This window comes from Mytilus trossulus, chromosome 2, assembly GCF_036588685.1.
Source record: "Mytilus trossulus isolate FHL-02 chromosome 2, PNRI_Mtr1.1.1.hap1, whole genome shotgun sequence".
Classification (NCBI taxonomy): Eukaryota; Metazoa; Mollusca; class Bivalvia; order Mytilida; family Mytilidae; genus Mytilus; species Mytilus trossulus.
The window spans coordinates 91,021,706-91,042,938 of record NC_086374.1 but is presented as its reverse complement, the minus strand read 5'-3'; the positions used below and the strand labels follow the sequence as shown (position 1 = coordinate 91,042,938).

Sequence of the window (21,233 nt, the reverse complement as noted above, 5' to 3'; positions counted from 1 at the left end):
TAGTACGGGCATTCCAAAATATAAAAAAGAAGATGTTGTTTGATTGCCAATGAGACAACTAAAAAAAGTCTATCCACATAAGACCAAAATGACACAAGCATTAACAACTATAGGTCAACGTACGGCCTTCATCAATGAACAAAGCCCATTTTAAGTTTTTGTTTACTTACATTAAAACAAAATACAAAATTTATTTCTGATTGGATGACCAACCTCCCATCCTCTTTTACTTGAGTGTTTCTGGTTACTAGTCGAAAAAATTTGAGCAATTCACCTCACCAGTGAAACCTCGAAAAATGTAGATTGAAACATTGTGTCTTATTTGATGAATTGACAATTTATTAAATTAATTGACAGATTTGAAGTCAATACGTGCTATCTTTAACAGTTATTTGCAAGATGTTATAGTCAATACATGCTGTCGTTAAATATCTTTACTTGATTACGCGTTAGTACGCTCGAAATCTTACTTAGTACAGGTGTACATAAAAATTAAAAAAAATACTCTTGATTAATCACTGAAACTGCAGAAAACATGTGTTACATGCCCAGACTCACTTTGATATCTACCAACGTGTTATTTACGAAATCTTCTTTCAAGTGTTCGGTTGTGATCAAATTTCTCAAGTTTTGATCATTTGGCAACTTTAATTTATTGTAAGTAAATAATTGTATTTAATATATCATATTATAATTTTACGCTATCTTCAGTAATTCTTAACTTTTTGCCTAAAATCATATTAGCTAATTAGATAATTAAAAAAATAACATAAAATCAACATATTGGTACGTTTATCTTACTAGCATGTTGACGCTTATGGGTGTGGTTCCAAAATGTTGTTGGTTCAGCAAAATTATATATTTTTCAATTTTGCCGGATTGATACCTATATCATTTCTAACTTACACATTAGTTTGAGAACTTTTTTAAACTTTCTACTTTGAAATCTGCCCAGGTTAAAAAAAAACAAAAAAATAAAGAGATAAAAGCGGTTACAGGCCATGAGTACAATATTTAACACTCATTTATGTCAAAGAACTGGAAGAAATTTGTCAGACGCAAAATCAAAAACAGAAAAAAGGGATGGAAGTCCATGTTCTGATGTACCTAGTGAGGATAAGTCAATTAACACTAATTCTGAGAATGAAATAGATGAACGAAATTACTGAATAGAAAGCTCGTCCAAAATATAAAAAGAAATATACAATTCACAATGACCTTCCATCCGTAAAGGGGTATATACTGCCGTTTTGTAATGTGAAAAACTTGAGTGCAAAGTCTTGTTTACATAAGGAGAAGCTATACAGATTTAAATGGTGGCGAAACAAATTTTAAATATATATATGTACAACAGACAATGTTTTATACGGAAGCCCATTTAGGACCTCCTAAAAGTAATTTGAATTTGAATTCAAAATCACAAATTAAATCGTTATCACGAATTGTACAATTCATTTTCTCTTATGTTTGTGCTATTTCATATTTCCTATCCGGTGTTATAAAAAAATATTTCTTCTCACTAGTGAAACACCTGTTCTCGTCAAATGATTGGTTGAAATATTATTTTGACGTTTAATTTTCTTGTTTTCTTCTGAATTTTCTTATTGTGACGTCATGAAAAAAATCGAGCATGCCTGATGAGGTCACACCAAAAGTACACAACTTTCCTTTAATCTTTGAATAGGATAAAAATCATTATAGAAACAGATGCACTGTTACTCGTGTATTATGATATTTTTCCACTCTCAATAGTTAAACTTTAAGTATTTAAAAAGCTCGGTAAGCCTCGCGCTTTAAATATTGAAAAGGAACTGTCTCGAGTGGCGAAATATCGTAATAAACATGTTGCAGTTGTTGAATCTATGTTTTTTCTATTTTTTGTGTTTTTTTCACATTTCCTGACCGGTGTGAGAAAATTATTTCTCATCAGAAGTGAAAAATCTGTTCTTGGCAAATGATTGATTTAAGTTTAATTGTGACGTTAAATTTTCTTGTTTTCTATTGAATTCTTTACTGTGACGTCATGAAAAAAGGCGACCATGCATTATGACGTCACATCAAAAGTACACAACTTTCCTAACATTTTTGAAAAGGAAGGATACAATTAGTTAGAGAAGCAGATTCCACGACTGTAACTCGTGTATTGCGATATTTCTCCACTCTCAACAGTTAAATTTCAATTGTTTAAAAAGCTCGACAAGCCTCGCGCTTTAAATATTAAAATTTAACTGTCTCGAATGGATAAATATCGTAATACATTTCACTTGTTGCAGTTGTGGATAACATATTAAATTCGTGATAACGAATTGGTGAAAATCGAGATAACAGATTTTGTAATTTGAAATAATGAATTAAATGCGTTATTGCACTTTTTTGGTAATTTGTTTCTATGAATTAAAATTGTAATCACGAACTGTATAACTGGTTATTACGGATTATTTTCGTGATAACGATTTTTTTGTATTAGTTATCAGAGTTTTTTTTTGTAATTTGGGATTCCAGATTTAAATTCATTATCACAGATTTTTTTCGCTCACCTGAACCACAGGGTTAAAGTGAGCTTTTTCCTCACTTTGCGTCTGTCGCTATTCATAAACTTTTTGTTAATGTTCTTCACTGAAACCTGTTGGTCAAATTGAAGAAACATGGTCATGTGTGAACAAGTTTTAAGTTTTAACGCATTTTATATGTCAAATTAACAAAAGGGATTTAACAAAAACTGAAAATATTTTGGTATATAATGATGAACAATATAGTATTTTTTTTTCTCTCAACATAAATTAATTGATAGAATCTACTGAAGGTGTAAGGTTATTATCATTTTAACATTACAGATATTGTTTCAAGTTTTGTTAAATTCATTTTGCTAATTTTACAAATAAAATGCGTTAAAAACTTAATTGTTCACACACGACCATTTTATGACATGTTGGTCGGTTCACAAAAGTCTACTTGAGGTTCCCCCTTTTCGTTCATTATTAATTCCACATCCATGTTTTCCCATTGTTATCTCCAAACCACTGTTATCATGTCCTACTTTAGTATTGAAATCTTCCATGATGATTGGTAGGTCTTTTGGGGGATTTTCTCTATCTCAGTTTGAAGCATTTCATAAAATTCAATCTACATTGCTTAATCAGCTTCATTTGTTGAGGATGATGACAACTCCTAGTGATTATTGTTTTTTTTGCCGGAGTATATGGCAAACCATGTCCATCACTTATCCCTAGTATGTGCAGTTTGCTTTCCTTCATTTCTCTTAATACTTGGGGTTGTTTTCCTGTCTCGAACATAGTACGGATATCCCAAAAGCCCATTTTAAGTTTTTGTTTACTAACATTAAAACAGAATATCAAATTTATTTCTGAATGGATGACCTACCTCCCATCCTCTTTTACTTTAGTGTTTCTGATTACTAGTAGAAATTCACTTCACTAGTGAAACCACGAACAATATAGATTGAAACAATTTGTCTTACTTGATGAATTGACAATTTATTAAATTGAATGACAAATTTGTAGTCAATACGTGCTATCTTTAACAGTTATTTGCAAGATGTTATATAGTCAATACATGCTGTCGTTAAATATCGTTACTTTAGTACGCTTTAGTACGCTCGAAATCTTTCATAGAACATGTGTACATAAAAAACCAAAACACTTGTTGAATCACTGAAACTGCAAAAATCATGAGCTACATGCCCAGACTCACTTTCATATCTTCCAACGTGTTATTTACGAAATCTTTTTTCAAGTATAAAAAAGAAGATGTGGTATGATTGCCAATTAGACAACTATCCACAAAAGACCAAAATGACACAAACATTATCAATTATAGGTCACCGTACGGCCTTCAACAATGAGCAAAGCCCATACCGCATATAGTCAGCTATCAAAGGCCCCGATAATACAATGTAAAACAATTCAAACTAGAAAACTAACGGCCTTATTTATGTAAAAAACATGAATGAATGTTCGGTTGTCATCAGATTTCTGAAGTTTTGATCATTTGTCAACTTTAATTATGTTAGTAAAGACTTGTATTTAATATATCATATTATAACTTTACGCTATCTTTAGGAATTCTGGACTCTTTGCCTCAAATCATATTAGCTAATTAGATAATTAACAAATAAAATAAAATCGACGTTACGTTACGTAAATCTTACTAGCGTTTTGACGCTTATGAGTGTGGTTTACGTATTTCAAAATGTTGTTGGTTCAGCAAAATTATAATTTTTTCAATTTTGCCGGATTGAAATTTCATTTCTAACGTACACATTATTTTGGAATTTTTTTAAACTATCTTCTTTGAAATTTGCCCAGGTTAAAAAAAACCCAAAGAGATGAAAGCGGTCACAGGCCACGAGTACAATATTTAGCACTCATTTATGACAAAAAACTGGAAGAAATTGTCAGACGCAAGATCAAAAACAGAAACAAAGAGATGGAAGCCCATATTCTGAAGAATTTAGTAAAGATTAGTCAAAAAGCACTAGTTCTTAGAATGAAATAGATGAACAAGACCACCGAGGAGTTCACACTCACAGTATTGCTAAGGCAGAGAATGACAATATGTTTGTTATTGAAGATAAGAAGGGTTTAATGTTTACTGAATAGAAAAACGGTCCCAAGATAAACAAAAATATACATTTCACTATGACCTTCCATCCGTAAAGGGGGAGATGCTGTCATTTGTTTATGTGAAAAGGTTGAGTGCAAAGTCTTGTTTATATATTTGCACACGTATAACTGGTGTCGAAACAAATTCTAAATACATATTTACCATACACATTGTTTAAGGTACAAAAACTATCTTCTCAATGTCAAAGCAACATTCTTATTGAAATACGAACATATATGTCAAAAGATTGTCGATGGCTTATTCAATAACAGCCAAAATGACTTTATATTTATAATAACCATCAAGAAAGAGGTGTGAAAGCTTCTTTTGAAAATGTATGATATTTGATTCCACGAACGAAAGGGAAATATATCTACCGGAGTGCGATAAAGAAAATCTTATGGTCATTGCTCTTATCTCGCTTGAAAATTCATAGATGACTGTCTTCTTTTGAAATTTATTCTTTTTTTTTTTAGTACAGACAACGTTAGGAAAACAAGGGAGGAGAGAATACCCTACGGGAAAATGTTGACCACAGTTACAGTTATTTTGTTTATTAGCTTATTAAAAGGGCATTTAGTTATTGGATGTGTAATACCTTGTGCATGTTCTGGTAGAGCAGTTGACTGTTCTTCAAAGAATTTAACAGAAATACCACCAAATATTCCCTCAAATACAACTGAATTGTAAGTACTCTAAATTACATTTACTGTTACCTAAAGTACTTGTGCATTCGTGATAAAAGCAAATCTATAAAAGTTCATCGGTCGCAAAAGTTATCATCTGTTATTCATCATTTTACATTAATCGATAATTAAACAAGTAAATATTAAAAATGCAGAAATCGATTGATTACTAAGGTAGCTAGATCTGGTGCGTTGACCAGTAAAAACAAAGGTTTCTGTTGCTTTTTATGACTTATTTTATTCAAGTTTATTCTTTAACTTGCAGATCTGCAATTGTGTGCTTTTCATCACTTCATTCACGCCTGAAAAACACGTATTTGCCAAAATAAAATATGTGTTATATTTTACTTTTTACGTTTGTCTAATTCTAAATTCTTTCTTTCATTAAATCAGTTTAATTATAGCCTATGCTTCTAATTTTTCTTAAAATGCCCTAAACTAAGTCAGGAAAATGACAGTTGTTATCTTATAGTTCGTTTCTGTGAGTGTTGAATTGTCGTTTTGGTGTTTTGTTGCACTTGAACAACAAATCGGAGGACTAACCTAGTTTGTATTGGATACCTAAACTTCCTAAAATTCCGTACAAACAACGGTACATTGCCGGCTCATCTGCATGTTCTACTAAAGAATTGTCCATTAGATTGACTAAAATTCTGTCCGCAATGAAAGAGGTTCTTCAGAAATACTGTGAAACTGTTTACTCGCGTAGTGGTATTAACCATATGTGGATTCATAGAAACTCTAAAGAACTCCTGGATAATTTTAAATATCGGTCTTTTTCTGAAATTAGTTTTATCAAAACTTTTGAGTTTTTAACCTTGTATATAAAATAAACTCACCATAGATACCAGGACTAAAATTTGTATATACGTATACCATTATTCCCCATGTGAAATTGAAAAACCGTCTAAAAGAAATAATCCACAATGCTTTTCATCATAAAAATGGTAGCATACGCTATAAATTCATTGCTTTGGGATACCATAAGGCAATTTTGTTAATAGTGAGCAAAAGGATAAAACATGCTACACAGAGGAACAAGTGATCAGTATGCTGGAGTTTCTTATTGACAACATATTTGTTGAACTTGGAGGTAGACTTTTTCAACAAATTGTCGGCATTCCTATGGGAATGTACTGCACGCCTCTCCTTGCTGACCTCATATTCATATGAATCGGAATTCCTTCAGACACTTGTCATATCAAGAAGATCAAAGAAGCCAGGTTATTTAATTTCACTTTCAGATATATTGATGATGTTCTTTCCATTAACAATCCGAACTTTTCTGATTGGGTTCCATTAATATATCCACTAGAACTAGAAATTAAAGAAACAACAGACACGGCTTCCTCCGCCTCATTTTTAGACTCTGACTCGAATTTGACATACACAGTCATCTCAGTACCAGAATCTATAACAAACGAGTCAATTTTGATTTTGAAATTATCAATATTCCCCACCTTAGTAGCAATATACCAACTTCACCTGCATATGAAATATACCTTTTCCAACTTATTCGGTATTCAAGAGCTTGCAGATCCTACTCATACTGTTTAAAACGTCACCAGTGTCTGAGCAAAAAGTTGACGAACCAGGGGTATAACAAAGAACGTCTCGTCCTTTTTCTAAAAAAAGTTCATCGGAAGGTACCAAGAACTTGTTGATAAATATTTCGTATCAACTTCACAAATAATACACAATGATCTTGAAGTATAGATTTTGCGTACTGACGATGTATATCATCTTAAAAACGTATCATATTATTCTTTTATTTGTCTTTATTAATATTACTTTTACTGTTTAGTCTTTTTTTTTAGATATCCATTTGACGTAACTCTGTGCTTATGTATCGTAGCCCATCATACTTTGAACGACAAAATTATTTAATGATGTGACTCTGTACCTATGTATCTTGCTTGTCATACTTTGAATGTCAAAATTATTTCATTCATTAATATTACTTTTACTGTTAAGTCTGTTTTTGTGATATACATTTGACGTGACTCTGTACTTAAGTATCCCGTCATTCTTTGAACCACACTATTATTTTATTTATAATTATTACTTTTACTGTTGTGTCTGTTTTTTTTGGTTATATCTATTTTACGTGACTATATGCATGTATCCGTCATACTTTGAACGACAAAATTATTTAAGTTTACCTGTGCGAATTTCTAACGCGCAATTTTACACCAGCACTTAAACCCTTCCATCCTTTAGGGATGCATTTTACATAGATAAATAAAATGGTATAATATAAGCAAAATGAGGATGTTAATTTTTATGTATGCTTTTTTTTTTTGCCTTTTCGTTACATTTGCTGTTTTATAGTGATTTAGATGATAACACAATGTTGACTGCTGTACCCCTATTTTTGACATTTTTACCTATTGTGTCTTTTTGTTTTGTTCCCGCATCGGTGACAATATAACGGAATTTGATGCGACTGTCATACAAGTGAGAGGTTTAGCTAGCTATAACACCAGGTTCAATCCACCATTTTCTACATAAGAAAATTCCTGTACCAAGTCAGGAATATGACAGTTGTTATCCATTCGTTTGATGTGTTTGAACTTTTGATTTTGCCATTTGATTAGGGACTTTCCATTTTGAATTTCCCTTGGAGTTCAGTACTTTTGTCATTTTACTTTTGAGTGTTTCTTTTGTTTTGTTGTTTTTCATTTATATTTGCTATAAAATTGAGAATGGAAATTGGGAATGTGTCAATGGGGATATGTTTACCTCAGTTTTAGTTTGTAATCTGGACTTGTTTTCTCTAAATCGATTTATGACTTCTTTTGAACAACGATATACTACTATTGCCTTCATTCATCTGTTGTCGATACTATCCTAAGATAAACTATTGATTTTCATTTTATACATTCAAATATTGTCCATCAATTTGTCAATTTATCCTGATACCGGTAACATTATATTATTTATAAATATACACTAAATATACACTAAATATATCTTCCTATATCTACTAAAAGATGATTATTTTTCAATTCATATTCGGAATAAGATCTAAATTTAATATGCATTGATTGCCTGATGTATCGTATCTTTTTTTCTTTCTATTCCACGTTTTGAATTTTTATACTTTCAGAAATCTTAGTGGAAATAACTTGACCTCATTATTACCGAATGATTTCTCTGATTTAACATCCCTTATGAGACTGTAAGTATAATCAAAGCATTATAATTTATACGAGCGTTGGACTTTAAGAAATCAACAAACAATTAATTATACGACTGAAACATTTTTGCATTCGTATAACGTTCTAATGTTGTCAGCGTCATCGCCTTCGTCGCCGTCGTCCAAAGATATTAATTTGGTTTCAAGAAAATATCGTGGATCTTCATGAAATTGTACCACAAGGTTTCATACCATAAACGAAAGCTTGGGATTGATTTTAGGGTTAATTACACTAATTGTTTAGGAATTACGGGTCAGAAAGTGTGTTTGTCTCTATGAAATTGTTCTACAAGGTTTTGTTCTTAAAAGGAAAGAAATGATATAAACCGTTAAGGAATTAATGCCAGAAATGAGCATAACAAACAAGGATTATTTTGGTTTCCGGAAAATAACTTTAGTATAAGTCTACGGATCTCAATGAAATTGTACAAAAAATTTCAAATTCCAAACCATAACAGAAAAGTTTGGATTAATTTGAAGGACCCTTACCGTTGAGGAAAAATGCTTAAATCAATAATTTTCTAATGCTTTGTAAAAATTGCTCATTTATTGAACTATTTTGTTGTGATTAAATTCAAAATCTTGAATCACTGCTGTTCACCTATATGCTGAATCTAACCATGTATTCATATTTGGTATTTTGAACCCCGGTTGTTTTTAATTGTTCCATATTAAGGTCCGAAGATTCCCAAATATGCTTTGTTTGATTTTATAAAAAAATTAAACTATCTGGGTCCTATAATATATTTTTTCAATTGGTCAACATTAAGATCTAAAGGTCTTAATTTAACTTTGGTGGATTCTAAAATATTAAATTCAAGGGATCATGCTTTGATATGCTGAATCTTATCATTTGTGTAGATTTTTATTCGCCTTTTTACGGGACGTATATGGTATACCGTTGTCCGTCTGTCCGCCTGGCTGTCCATCCGGCTGTCCATCCATCCGTCCATCCGCTCGTCCGTCCGTCTGTCGTCAATATGTCAGACAATTACTAAAAACGCTTTAACTAATTTGCATAAAACTTTGATGAATTGTTTATATCTATTGACGTGAGCTCCTTTTCTTTTTTTTTTTAATAAATTTTAGTCTTTACGTTTCCGAGTTATTGGGTTTTATTCATTTAAACAAGGGGGATTTTTCCAGTTTTCGGACAATAGCTGAAGAATGCTTTCACCAACTTGCAAAAAAATATGGTGAATTGTTTATATCCATTGACATGAGCTCCCTTTTGATTTTATATATTTTTGATTTTACGTTTCCGGTTTACGGGCTTTTATTAATAAAAAAAAAGGGACAATTTCCAGCTTTCGGACAAAAACTCAAAAATGCTTCCAGCAGTTTCTTTGAAAGAGGGATGAAAGATACCGAAGGAACAGTCAAATTCATAAATCGAAAATAAACTGACAACGTCATGGCTAAGAATAAAAGGACAAACAGACAAACAATAGTACACATAACACAACATAGAAATCAAAAGAATAAACAACTCGAATCGCAATTTTGGTGAATTGTTTAAATATATTGACGTAAGCTCCCTTAAGAATTTTATGAACTTTACATTTTACATTTTTGAGTTATGGGGTTTTATTCTTTTAAAAAGGGGAGATTTTCCAGTTTTTCCAGAGATTTTACAATAACTCAAAGATGCTGTCAGCAATTATCATGTAACTTTGGTGAATAGCTAACATCTATTGATGTAAGCTCACTTTTGATTTTCCTAGATTTCCAATATAACATTAAGATTTGATTGAACTTTTTATGGTCTGACAACATATTTAGTCATTATTGCACAAAAGCAAGAAATATTTACTTGAATATAAATTCAATTCAAATCAACAACTTCAAGTTCTTTGACTTAATCTATGCAGAAACCTTTAATATGTCAAATGTTTAAATACAATTCAAATTCAGACCTGTTTCAAGCTTACATATTGTGTCCTTTTTGCCCTAAATGTCCAGGGTTGGAACTCTGCGGGCGTATTTAGCATCGTTAAGCTTAGCATTTAATTGGTTTTTGGTCGTCAAGTTATCAAAATGGTCCAAATCGGGTTCAAAAGTAAACTTTGATTTTAAAACAATTAAAAAATATATGGGTTTTGTTTTATTTGCTGAATCAAATCGTATATTGAAATTTTGCTTTTGTAGTCCCATTTACAAATTGGTCTATATTGAGTTCCAAAGTATCCAAAACTAAACGTTTGTTTAAGTTAATAAAAAAAATTATTGAATGTTCAGTGATATGCTATTCTGACCATGTATTTTTTCGAATTTCGGTATATGGGGATTTAAATTTCTTTAAATTCGGGAACTCGTGATTTCATGATTTTAGCCCGGGGATTTCGGTATCCTACTCCCCCCTTATATATACATACATAATTTGTTACATACTTATGTACTATCTGCTTGAATACGTTAATTTATGTTCGTCAAAATATTTGAGTACCGTGAAATCAGAAAATTTCCATTATTCTATATTCTACCCACACCTCCTTTGTACATAATTTTACTATCTTATTAAATGTTTTAAGGCTGCCAGTTTACAGATATATATAGATCAATCCTTTGATTGCTACTTTTGAGAACTATTATCTTTGTTCAGTATTATCTCAGGTAATCATATTAATTATATATATTTATTTCAGAAAGTTAAATGATAACAACTTAGAAAGTTTACCCGATGGTCTTCTGTCAACAAACACAAAACTTCAAAGTTTGTAAGTGTAATTAATTATAGCTTTCACATTCTGTTTCTTATTGTATATTTATTTACGTACCTTTATAATATAACTTAAGTTTGTCAAAAAACTTGTGTACTAAGGCATCTTTACCATCATTCTATTTTCTACGCACACCTTTATCTATACACATATGCATTTTTTCTATCGTATTGACTGCTTTAGGAACTTTTTGGAACTTTGGATCTACAGTGCTCTTCAACTTTGTACTTGTTTGGCTTATAACTTTCAGCGTCACTGATGAGTCGTATGTAGACAAAACACGCGTCTCGCGTGCTTAATTATAATCCTAGTACCTTTGAGATTATTATTAGTGAGTATAAATGTATATAAATGTTGCATCAAGAATATAAATTAAAAAAAAAATTTTACAAGTTAAATACCTTGTCATGTTTTACGAATATGGTTAACTCGAAGTACATAGAGAGTTTAACCGCTGAAAATTTTGGTACGTTTAAGTATCAGTATTTTTTCATGTATATTCTAACATTATCATGTTTATTGGTTTTTGTTCTAGGGATTTAAGTGGTAACAACCTAATAAGCGTACCAGAAAATCTGTTGTCAATGACTACGGATCTTCGAGTGTTGTAAGTGTGATTGATGTCTTATCTTGGACTTAGTCTTATTATAGATGGCACTGTTCATTCAATTGAATATGCATCTTGACATATTGTAAGTGTATAAGTAGCACAGGGTGTAATTGTTCTAATACGGGAATTTATCGGGTAAATAAAATTCACATTGAACGAGGCAACGCTTAACCCGATATGAATATTATTGACCTGATAAATTCCGTATTAGGACAAGTATTGCCCACTGTGTTATGAATTCATCCTGATTTTGATTTGTCATCACTTATTATATTAAAAATTCAATTGTTAGGACATTATTGACCAAATATATTTAAATACTTGATCTTTATCTGTGAAAAATAATAGGATTATAAGGCAATTCAAGAATATCTTTTTTTATTAGTTCAATGGTGTAAGGGAGATAATTCCAATTGACTGAATAAAAAATTGGACAGAAATTTATTAAAACAGGCCAATCAAATGCGAGAATTACTCTCAATTAAGATAATGAAGAATGTCTTACTCAGAATTTATCATATTATAGATTGTATTGTATATTTTATTACGCAAACATATAAATATGTTCTTATACTTATATACCGAGATTTTTAAAAGGATTAACCGTATTCTATTTTCTACGCAAACTTTATTTCTACATGCTTCTTTAAAAAAAGTATAAACTTTAATCTCGTTCAAATCTAAATGGTTTCAATTGAAAGCTTTAAACAAATATCGGCTCAAAAACCTACAAAGTACGAAACACGAAATATTTTATTAAAGAAAGCTCAATTATGAACATAACCATTAATAGCATAGATACAACAAAGAATAACATTTAAACAATCTTAACTAAAATTAATACTACACAAGTATCAAAGTATATGTGTTCCAAGGGGAGTAACTCTAGTGTAAAAAATATAAATAATCATTTTACATTATAAGCAGCAAACAAATATTTCACAACCACATAAACTGAGAATCAATATTTGTGGAATTAGTAATGTTTTTATTTAAACAGTTGTAGATTAACTCCTTCCTTAAATGAGAAAATTTTTGACAACTTAATAAAAAATGTAACTCATCTTCAACCAAATTTATATTACAGTTCTTACAAATACTGTCATTTATAGGAGTTTATGGTATAGTGTATCTACCAATTTCAATATGAAGTTTATGGCTGCTGGCTCTGAACCTTCTCATACTTACTCTATCATAATCATTATTTACCACAGATAAATATTTTTCAAATTTAAAAAAATCCTAAATATTATTTATTTTGTCAACTTATCACTAGGTTTTAATAGCTGAGACCACTGTTTTTCAAATTTACACTTAAGACACTTTCTTAATACTAACAAAAAATTATTTTTAATAGATTTTGGATTCTTATAAAAGTGTGACAAGCCACATTCTTTCAAAATACATTTAATACAACTAAGCCAACATTGTTAGTTATTATCTATCATAGTAATGTTTTCAGCTAATGCTTCTAACAGTAAAGCATCTTTAGGTTTATCATTATATAATCTAATCCAGTACTTAACCATTGACATAATAATATCAATATATAATGGAAAACGGCCTAGCTCACCATACAATGCCAGTTTACATGTTTTTCTATTTACTTTCAGCAAATATCTGCACATATTAAGATTAATCTTTTCAATTGTTACAGTATCAAAAATCTAGTCAAATATATTTTCACTGTTATATTTATTACATTTTCTGGTGTCAAACATGCCTAAAATTTCAGAAGCATACAGTACAACTGGTTTTACAGTATGAATGTCACAAGGAGTATTTTTAAATATATTAGTCAATTTAAAAAATGCCTTCTGACCTCTAGAATTTAGGTCATCGAGGACACGTTTGAAACTCCCATTCAAACTAAATAGAACACCCAAATATCTATATTGATAAACAGACTCAATACTCTTGTCGTTTAAATAAAATTTTCTAGATATCATTCGTCCACTTTTATTAAATATCATTACTTTAGATTTATCATAATTTATTTCAAGCCCCCAATTTTCACAATAGTTATAAACCTTGTTCATACAATTCTGTAATTCTTCAACTGATTCTGATGCAAGAAGTAGATCATCTGCATACAATAAACTATTAAGGAACTGTGATCCAAGTGATACAGGACAAAATGAAGTATCAAATAACTTAGCTATGTCAATAATAAATACATTAAAAAGACTTGGACTAAGGTTGTCCCCCTGGAACACACCAACACTAGATGAAAAAGACCTCGGACAGTGAAGAATTCTCGAACTTAACTCTAAGCGATATATTGCCATACATGGATTTCCGTAAGGATAAAAAAAATCCACCCACCCCTGCTTTTATTAATTTGAATAACAGTGCAGGGTGTAGCCGAGATAAAGAAGTTTGCGTTTAATTTACTAATAAGGTAGATAGATCTTAATTTGATAAACATAGTATGTTCGTGTCAGATTTGCTCTAAATGCATTATATTTAGTGATATAAGTCTAAATTATTTATAGCTATGCCTATTCTGGATTTTTTTTAAAACTCTTATTTGTTTATCTAAGGAATGACTGTAATATTTTTTGTCTATGAAGAAATACTATAAAGAAAATGTGGTGCACACTGAATAACGCGCGTAGCGGGGTTTTCAACAGTGTGCACCACATTTTTTTTAGGTGTCACATGCCACATCATTCTATATCTATAACATATACATACTTATGCAGTGTTTCTATATATTCAATGTTTTTTTGTTAAGTTTAGTTACGTATATTCTTACATGATCATGTTAATTGATTTTCTTTCAGACAGCTAAGTGATAACAACATAATAAGTTTACCAGACGGTCTGTTATCAACAACTACGAACCTTAACTCTTTGTAAGTTTGATTGATGTCTTTATGAGTATCGTATTATAGACTGTATTTGTAAGTGTGATTGGTAATTAGTTTAGATTTCATCTTATTATTAATTGCTTTGTTTGGTTGATTACACAATATATATTAAATAAAATACATCAGTTTTCCTGACGAGTCCCAATAAAAGAATGAAATCAATAGAATGGAACTGTTAGCTTTTTACTTTTTTACTATTTTATTTAATGAATATATATATCTGCACATGTAAAATTTATTTTTACGCCTATATATGGAGTCTAACAATACAAAAAATAATGAAAAAAAACCCATTATAAATCAAACACTGTTTCTGATATCGCTTTCACTGTATCTCCTACGGTTCATCAGACAGAATTGTTATCGTTAACAGTAACGCCTTGTGATGTAGGAGACGCGATGTTCGATTTATAATGAGATTTTTTGTGTTTTTTATTCTCAAACTAAGGACTTTTTATTTATTGTCTGGATATTAGTAAACTATCTTTTCTACATGTCCCTTGGATAAATTATATAAACACCTAACAAGTGTATATAACAACACCAATATTTAAAAAAAGAACAGTAACTGTAATAACCTATAAATATTTCGAATAATATGATTATGATTTACAATGAATCATTTTAATCTATTCTGATAGAACTATAACAATCTTGAAATGTCTACTATTAAAACCGAATACAGCAATTCTATAATTTCAAATATGACGTAGTTTTTTTTTACAGAGACGGCATTGATATTCGTTAATGTAGTGAAATCGTACACTTTTGCCTACCCGGTTACCTGGATATTCGTTCGAACGACTAACCAGTTAACCGGGAGTTTAAGTGGATGGTTAAAGGCCTCATCTATAGTACCATACACATAGATATAAGAAGAGTTGGTATGAGTGTCAATGTGACAACTTTCCATACATTTACGTTTTTATAATACGATCAATTGAAATTTGTTCTTTGGCTTGTCTTTGAAGATTATTGGCGAAGTTTGACTTTTAAAAATCATTAACACCGTATCAGCTATGGCGTTTGTACTAACTGCAGTTTTGAAATCAATGCGGAGTGTTTCACTTTGAAATGATCCATATGACAAGACTTGTTACTCGGTCTATCAAGTATACACTGATAACATTCACATTGGTTTGCATTTCACAATTTTTAAGTTAGCATTTCGTTTAACGTATGACAAAGTCTAGGACGACGGAGATTGAACATTCAGATGTGACTTTACACAAATAAGAACAAAATTGAAATAATGAGGTAAATAGTAAAATTTAATCCTATTACTGATTTATAGTTACTGTTAAAAAACATGTTAATTACTAATTATGTTTACTTAAGATCTGGCCCGAGCTGAGAGACAAGTTCTATATACTGTACAATTAATCTGTAAAATCAATTAGCACGACGACAATTTTTAAAGAAAACAAAACTTTTTAATGATTTCAATACAAACTTATATAAATTTTTAAAAAGTCCGATTTTTGGTATTCGGTCGTTCAAACGGTTAACCGTTGACAACACTAGTATTTACTCATTTCATCTCATTATAGATTGTTTTGTATAGTTGATTACGTATGTATGTAACTGATATTTGTATTGTTTATTTGTGGATTTCTCTATCCTGAATGATTTTTCACTTATTTGTACTGAAGTCCTGTCATGACATGTTCTCATTTTAGTGTTTAACATTTGCATGAAAACGAGAGATTTTTCTAGCCACAAAAACAGGTTCAACCCATAATTTTTCCTTAGAATGTCCCGTACAAAGTCAGGAAAATGACAAGTTCTATCTGATAGTTCATTTCAGTGTGTGTTGTATTGTCGCTTGGTTTTTTGTTAATTTATACACTTTAGTAATTCTGTTGTTTCGCTGTTTTACCTCTTGTATTAGATATGTTTCCACCAGTTTTAGTTTGTTGCCCGGATTTGTGTTCTCTCAATAGATTTATGACTTTCGAATAGCGGTATGCTACTGTTGCCCTTATTCTTCAATATAGTTTTGAACCGATACCTCAACAGTTTTATCATCAATTTACATATTACTTATCAAACATGTCAAACTTTTAATCTCGTCTGATGTTTAATGGTTGCAGTTCAAAGCTATACACAAAGCGTTAAGAATATCAGCTAAAAACTATATACCAAGTCAGGAATATGCCAGTTATTGTCGATTCGTTTGATGTGTTTTATCATTTGATTTTGCCATTTGAATAAGGACTTTCCGTTTTGAATTTTCATCGGAATTTAGTATTTTTGGGATTTTACTTTTGAATACATGAAGACATTTGAAATCTTTGTAACTTGAGTAAAAGTATCTTATTTGAGTAAACATGTATTCTTGCATAAAAGTGATAATTAGTTTTCTTCCGAAGGTTTAAATTAACAAAGGGTTGGAACTCTGCGGGCGTATTTAGCATCGTTAAGCTTAGCATTTAATTGGTTTTTGGTCGTCAAGTTATCAAAATGGTCCAAATCGGGTTCAAAAGTAAACTTTGATTTTAAAACAATTGAATATATAGGTTTTGTTTTATTTGCTGAATCAAATCGTATATTGAAATTTTGCTTTTGTAGTCCCATTTACAAATTGGTCTATATTGAGTTCCAAAGTATCCAAAACTAAACGTTTGTTTAAGTTAATAAAAAAAATTATTGAATGTTCAGTGATATGCTATTCTGACCATGTATTTTTTCGAATTTCGGTATATGGGGATTTAAATTTCTTTAAATTCGGGAACTCGTGATTTCATGATTTTAGCCCGGGGATTTCGGTATCCTACTCCCCCCTTATATATACATACATAATTTGTTACATACTTATGTACTATCTGCTTGAATACGTTAATTTATGTTCGTCAAAATATTTGAGTACCGTGAAATCAGAAAATTTCCATTATTCTATATTCTACCCACACCTCCTTTGTACATAATTTTACTATCTTATTAAATGTTTTAAGGCTGCCAGTTTACAGATATATATAGATCAATCCTTTGATTGCTACTTTTGAGAACTATTATCTTTGTTCAGTATTATCTCAGGTAATCATATTAATTATATATATTTATTTCAGAAAGTTAAATGATAACAACTTAGAAAGTTTACCCGATGGTCTTCTGTCAACAAACACAAAACTTCAAAGTTTGTAAGTGTAATTAATTATAGCTTTCACATTCTGTTTCTTATTGTATATTTATTTACGTACCTTTATAATATAACTTAAGTTTGTCAAAAAACTTGTGTACTAAGGCATCTTTACCATCATTCTATTTTCTACGCACACCTTTATCTATACATACATATGCATTTTTTCTATCGTATTGACTGCTTTAGGAACTTTTTTGGAACTTTGGATCTACAGTGCTCTTCAACTTTGTACTTGTTTGGCTTATAACTTTCAGCGTCACTGATGAGTCGTATGTAGACAAAACACGCGTCTCGCGTGCTTAATTATAATCCTAGTACCTTTGAGATTATTATTAGTGAGTATAAATGTATATAAATGTTGCATCAAGAATATAAATTAAAAAAAAAAATTTACAAGTTAAATACCTTGTCATGTTTTACGAATATGGTTAACTCGAAGTACATAGAGAGTTTAACCGCTGAAAATTTTGGTACGTTTAAGTATCAGTATTTTTTCATGTATATTCTAACATTATCATGTTTATTGGTTTTTGTTCTAGGGATTTAAGTGGTAACAACCTAATAAGCGTTCCAGAAAATCTGTTGTCAATGACTACGGATCTTCGAGTGTTGTAAGTGTGATTGATGTCTTATCTTGGACTTAGTCTTATTATAGATGGCACTGTTCTTTCAATTGAATATGCATCTTGACATATTGTAAGTGTATAAGTAGCACAGGGTGTAATTGTTCTAATACGGGAATTTATCGGGTAAATAAAATTCACATTGAACGAGGCAACGCTTAACCCGATATGAATATTATTGACCTGATAAATTCCGTATTAGGACAAGTATTGCCCACTGTGTTATGAATTCATCCTGATTTTGATTTGTAATCACTTATTATATTAAAAATTCAATTGTTAGGACATTATTGACCAAATATATTTAAATACTTGATCTTTATCTGTGAAAAATAATAGGATTATAAGGCAATTCAAGAATATCTTTTTTTATTAGTTCAATGGTGTAAGGGAGATAATTCCAATTGACTGAATAAAAAATTGGACAGAAATTTATTAAAACAGGCCAATCAAATGCGAGAATTACTCTCAATTAAGATAATGAAGAATGTCTTACTCAGAATTTATCATATTATAGATTGTATTGTATATTTTATTACGCAAACATATAAATATGTTCTTATACTTATATACCGAGATTTTTAAAAGGATTAACCGTATTCTATTTTCTACGCAAACTTTATTTCTACATGCTTCTTTAAAAAAAGTATAAACTTTAATCTCGTTCAAATCTAAATGGTTTCAATTGAAAGCTTTAAACAAATATCGGCTCAAAAACCTACAAAGTACGAAACACGAAATATTTTATTAAAGAAAGCTCAATTATGAACATAACCATTAGTAGCATAGATACAACAAAGAATAACATTTAAACAATCTTAACTAAAATTAATACTACACAAGTATCAAAGTATATGTGTTCCAAAAGGAGTAACTCTAGTGTAAAAAATATAAATAATCATTTTACATTATAAGCAGCAAACAAATATTTCACAACCACATAAACTGAGAATCAATATTTGTGGAATTAGTAATGTTTTTATTTAAACAGTTGTAGATTAACTCCTTCCTTAAATGAGAAAATTTTTGACAACTTAATAAAAAATGTAACTCATCTTCAACCAAATTTATATTACAGTTCTTACAAATACTGTCATTTATAGGAGTTTATGGTATAGTGTATCTACCAATTTCAATATGAAGTTTATGGCTGCTGGCTCTGAACCTTCTCATACTTACTCTATCATAATCATTATTTACCACAGATAAATATTTTTCAAATTAAAAAAAATCCTAAATATTATTTATTTTGTCAACTTATCACTAGGTTTTAATAGCTGAGACCACTGTTTTTCAAATTTACACTTAAGACACTTTCTTAATACTAACAAAAAATTATTTTTAATAGATTTTGGATTCTTATAAAAGTGTGACAAGCCACATTCTTTCAAAATACATTTAATACAACTAAGCCAACATTGTTAGTTATTATCTATCATAGTAATGTTTTCAGCTAATGCTTCTAACAGTAAAGCATCTTTAGGTTTATCATTATATAATCTAATCCAGTACTTAACCATTGACATAATAATATCAATATATAATGGAAAACGGCCTAGCTCACCATACAATGCCAGTTTACATGTTTTTCTATTTACTTTCAGCAAATATCTGCACATATTAAGATTAATCTTTTCAATTGTTACAGTATCAAAAACTAGTCAAATATATTTTCACTGTTATATTCATTACATTTTCTGGTGTCAAACATGCCTAAAATTTCAGAAGCATACAGTACAACTGGTTTTACAGTATGAATGTCACAAGGAGTATTTTTAAATATATTAGTCAATTTAAAAAATGCCTTCTGACCTCTAGAATTTAGGTCATCGAGGACACGTTTGAAACTCCCATTCAAACTAAATAGAACACCCAAATATCTATATTGATAAACAGACTCAATACTCTTGTCGTTTAAATAAAATTTTCTAGATATCATTCGTCCACTTTTATTAAATATCATTACTTTAGATTTATCATAATTTATTTCAAGCCCCCAATTTTCACAATAGTTATAAACCTTGTTCATACAATTCTGTAATTCTTCAACTGATTCTGATGCAAGAAGTAGATCATCTGCATACAATAAACTATTAAGGAACTGTGATCCAAGTGATACAGGACAAAATGAAGTATCAAATAACTTAGCTATGTCAATAATAAATACATTAAAAAGACTTGGACTAAGGTTGTCCCCCTGGAACACACCAACACTAGATGAAAAAGACCTCGGACAGTGAAGAATTCTCGAACTTAACTCTAAGCGATATATTGCCATACATGGATTTCCGTAAGGATAAAAAAAATCCACCCACCCCTGCTTTTATTAATTTGAATAACAGTGCAGGGTGTAACCGTTGACAACACTAGTATTTACTCATTTCATCTCATTATAGATTGTTTTGTATAGTTGATTACGTATGTATGTAACTGATATTTGTATTGTTTATTTGTGGATTTCTCTATCCTGAATGATTTTTCACTTATTTGTACTGAAGTCCTGTCATGACATGTTCTCATTTTAGTGTTTAACATTTGCATGAAAACGAGAGATTTTTCTAGCCACAAAACCAGGTTCAACCCATAATTTTTCCTTAGAATGTCCCGTACAAAGTCAGGAAAATGACAAGTTCTATCTGATAGTTCATTTCAGTGTGTGTTGTATTGTCGCTTGGTTTTTTGTTAATTTATACACTTTAGTAATTCTGTTGTTTCGCTGTTTTACCTCTTGTATTAGATATGTTTCCACCAGTTTTA

The 21,233-nt window shown here is 30.3% G+C and overlaps 1 protein-coding gene across 1 annotated transcript in view; it reads left to right on the top strand.

Moving 5' to 3' along the window:
- The first annotated feature begins 554 nt into the window (after positions 1-554).
- The window catches only part of LOC134706089 (slit homolog 1 protein-like), a 32,411-nt gene continuing 11,732 nt past the window's right edge, over positions 555-21,233 (top strand). Inside the window, exons 1-8 of the mRNA XM_063564798.1 lie at positions 555-657; positions 5,105-5,309; positions 8,419-8,490; positions 11,154-11,225; positions 11,764-11,835; positions 14,625-14,696; positions 17,780-17,851; positions 18,393-18,464. Of these exons, the coding sequence (XP_063420868.1) occupies positions 5,149-5,309; positions 8,419-8,490; positions 11,154-11,225; positions 11,764-11,835; positions 14,625-14,696; positions 17,780-17,851; positions 18,393-18,464 (593 nt within the window). The 5' untranslated portion in view covers positions 555-657; positions 5,105-5,148. The remainder of the gene's footprint in view (positions 658-5,104; positions 5,310-8,418; positions 8,491-11,153; positions 11,226-11,763; positions 11,836-14,624; positions 14,697-17,779; positions 17,852-18,392; positions 18,465-21,233) is intronic.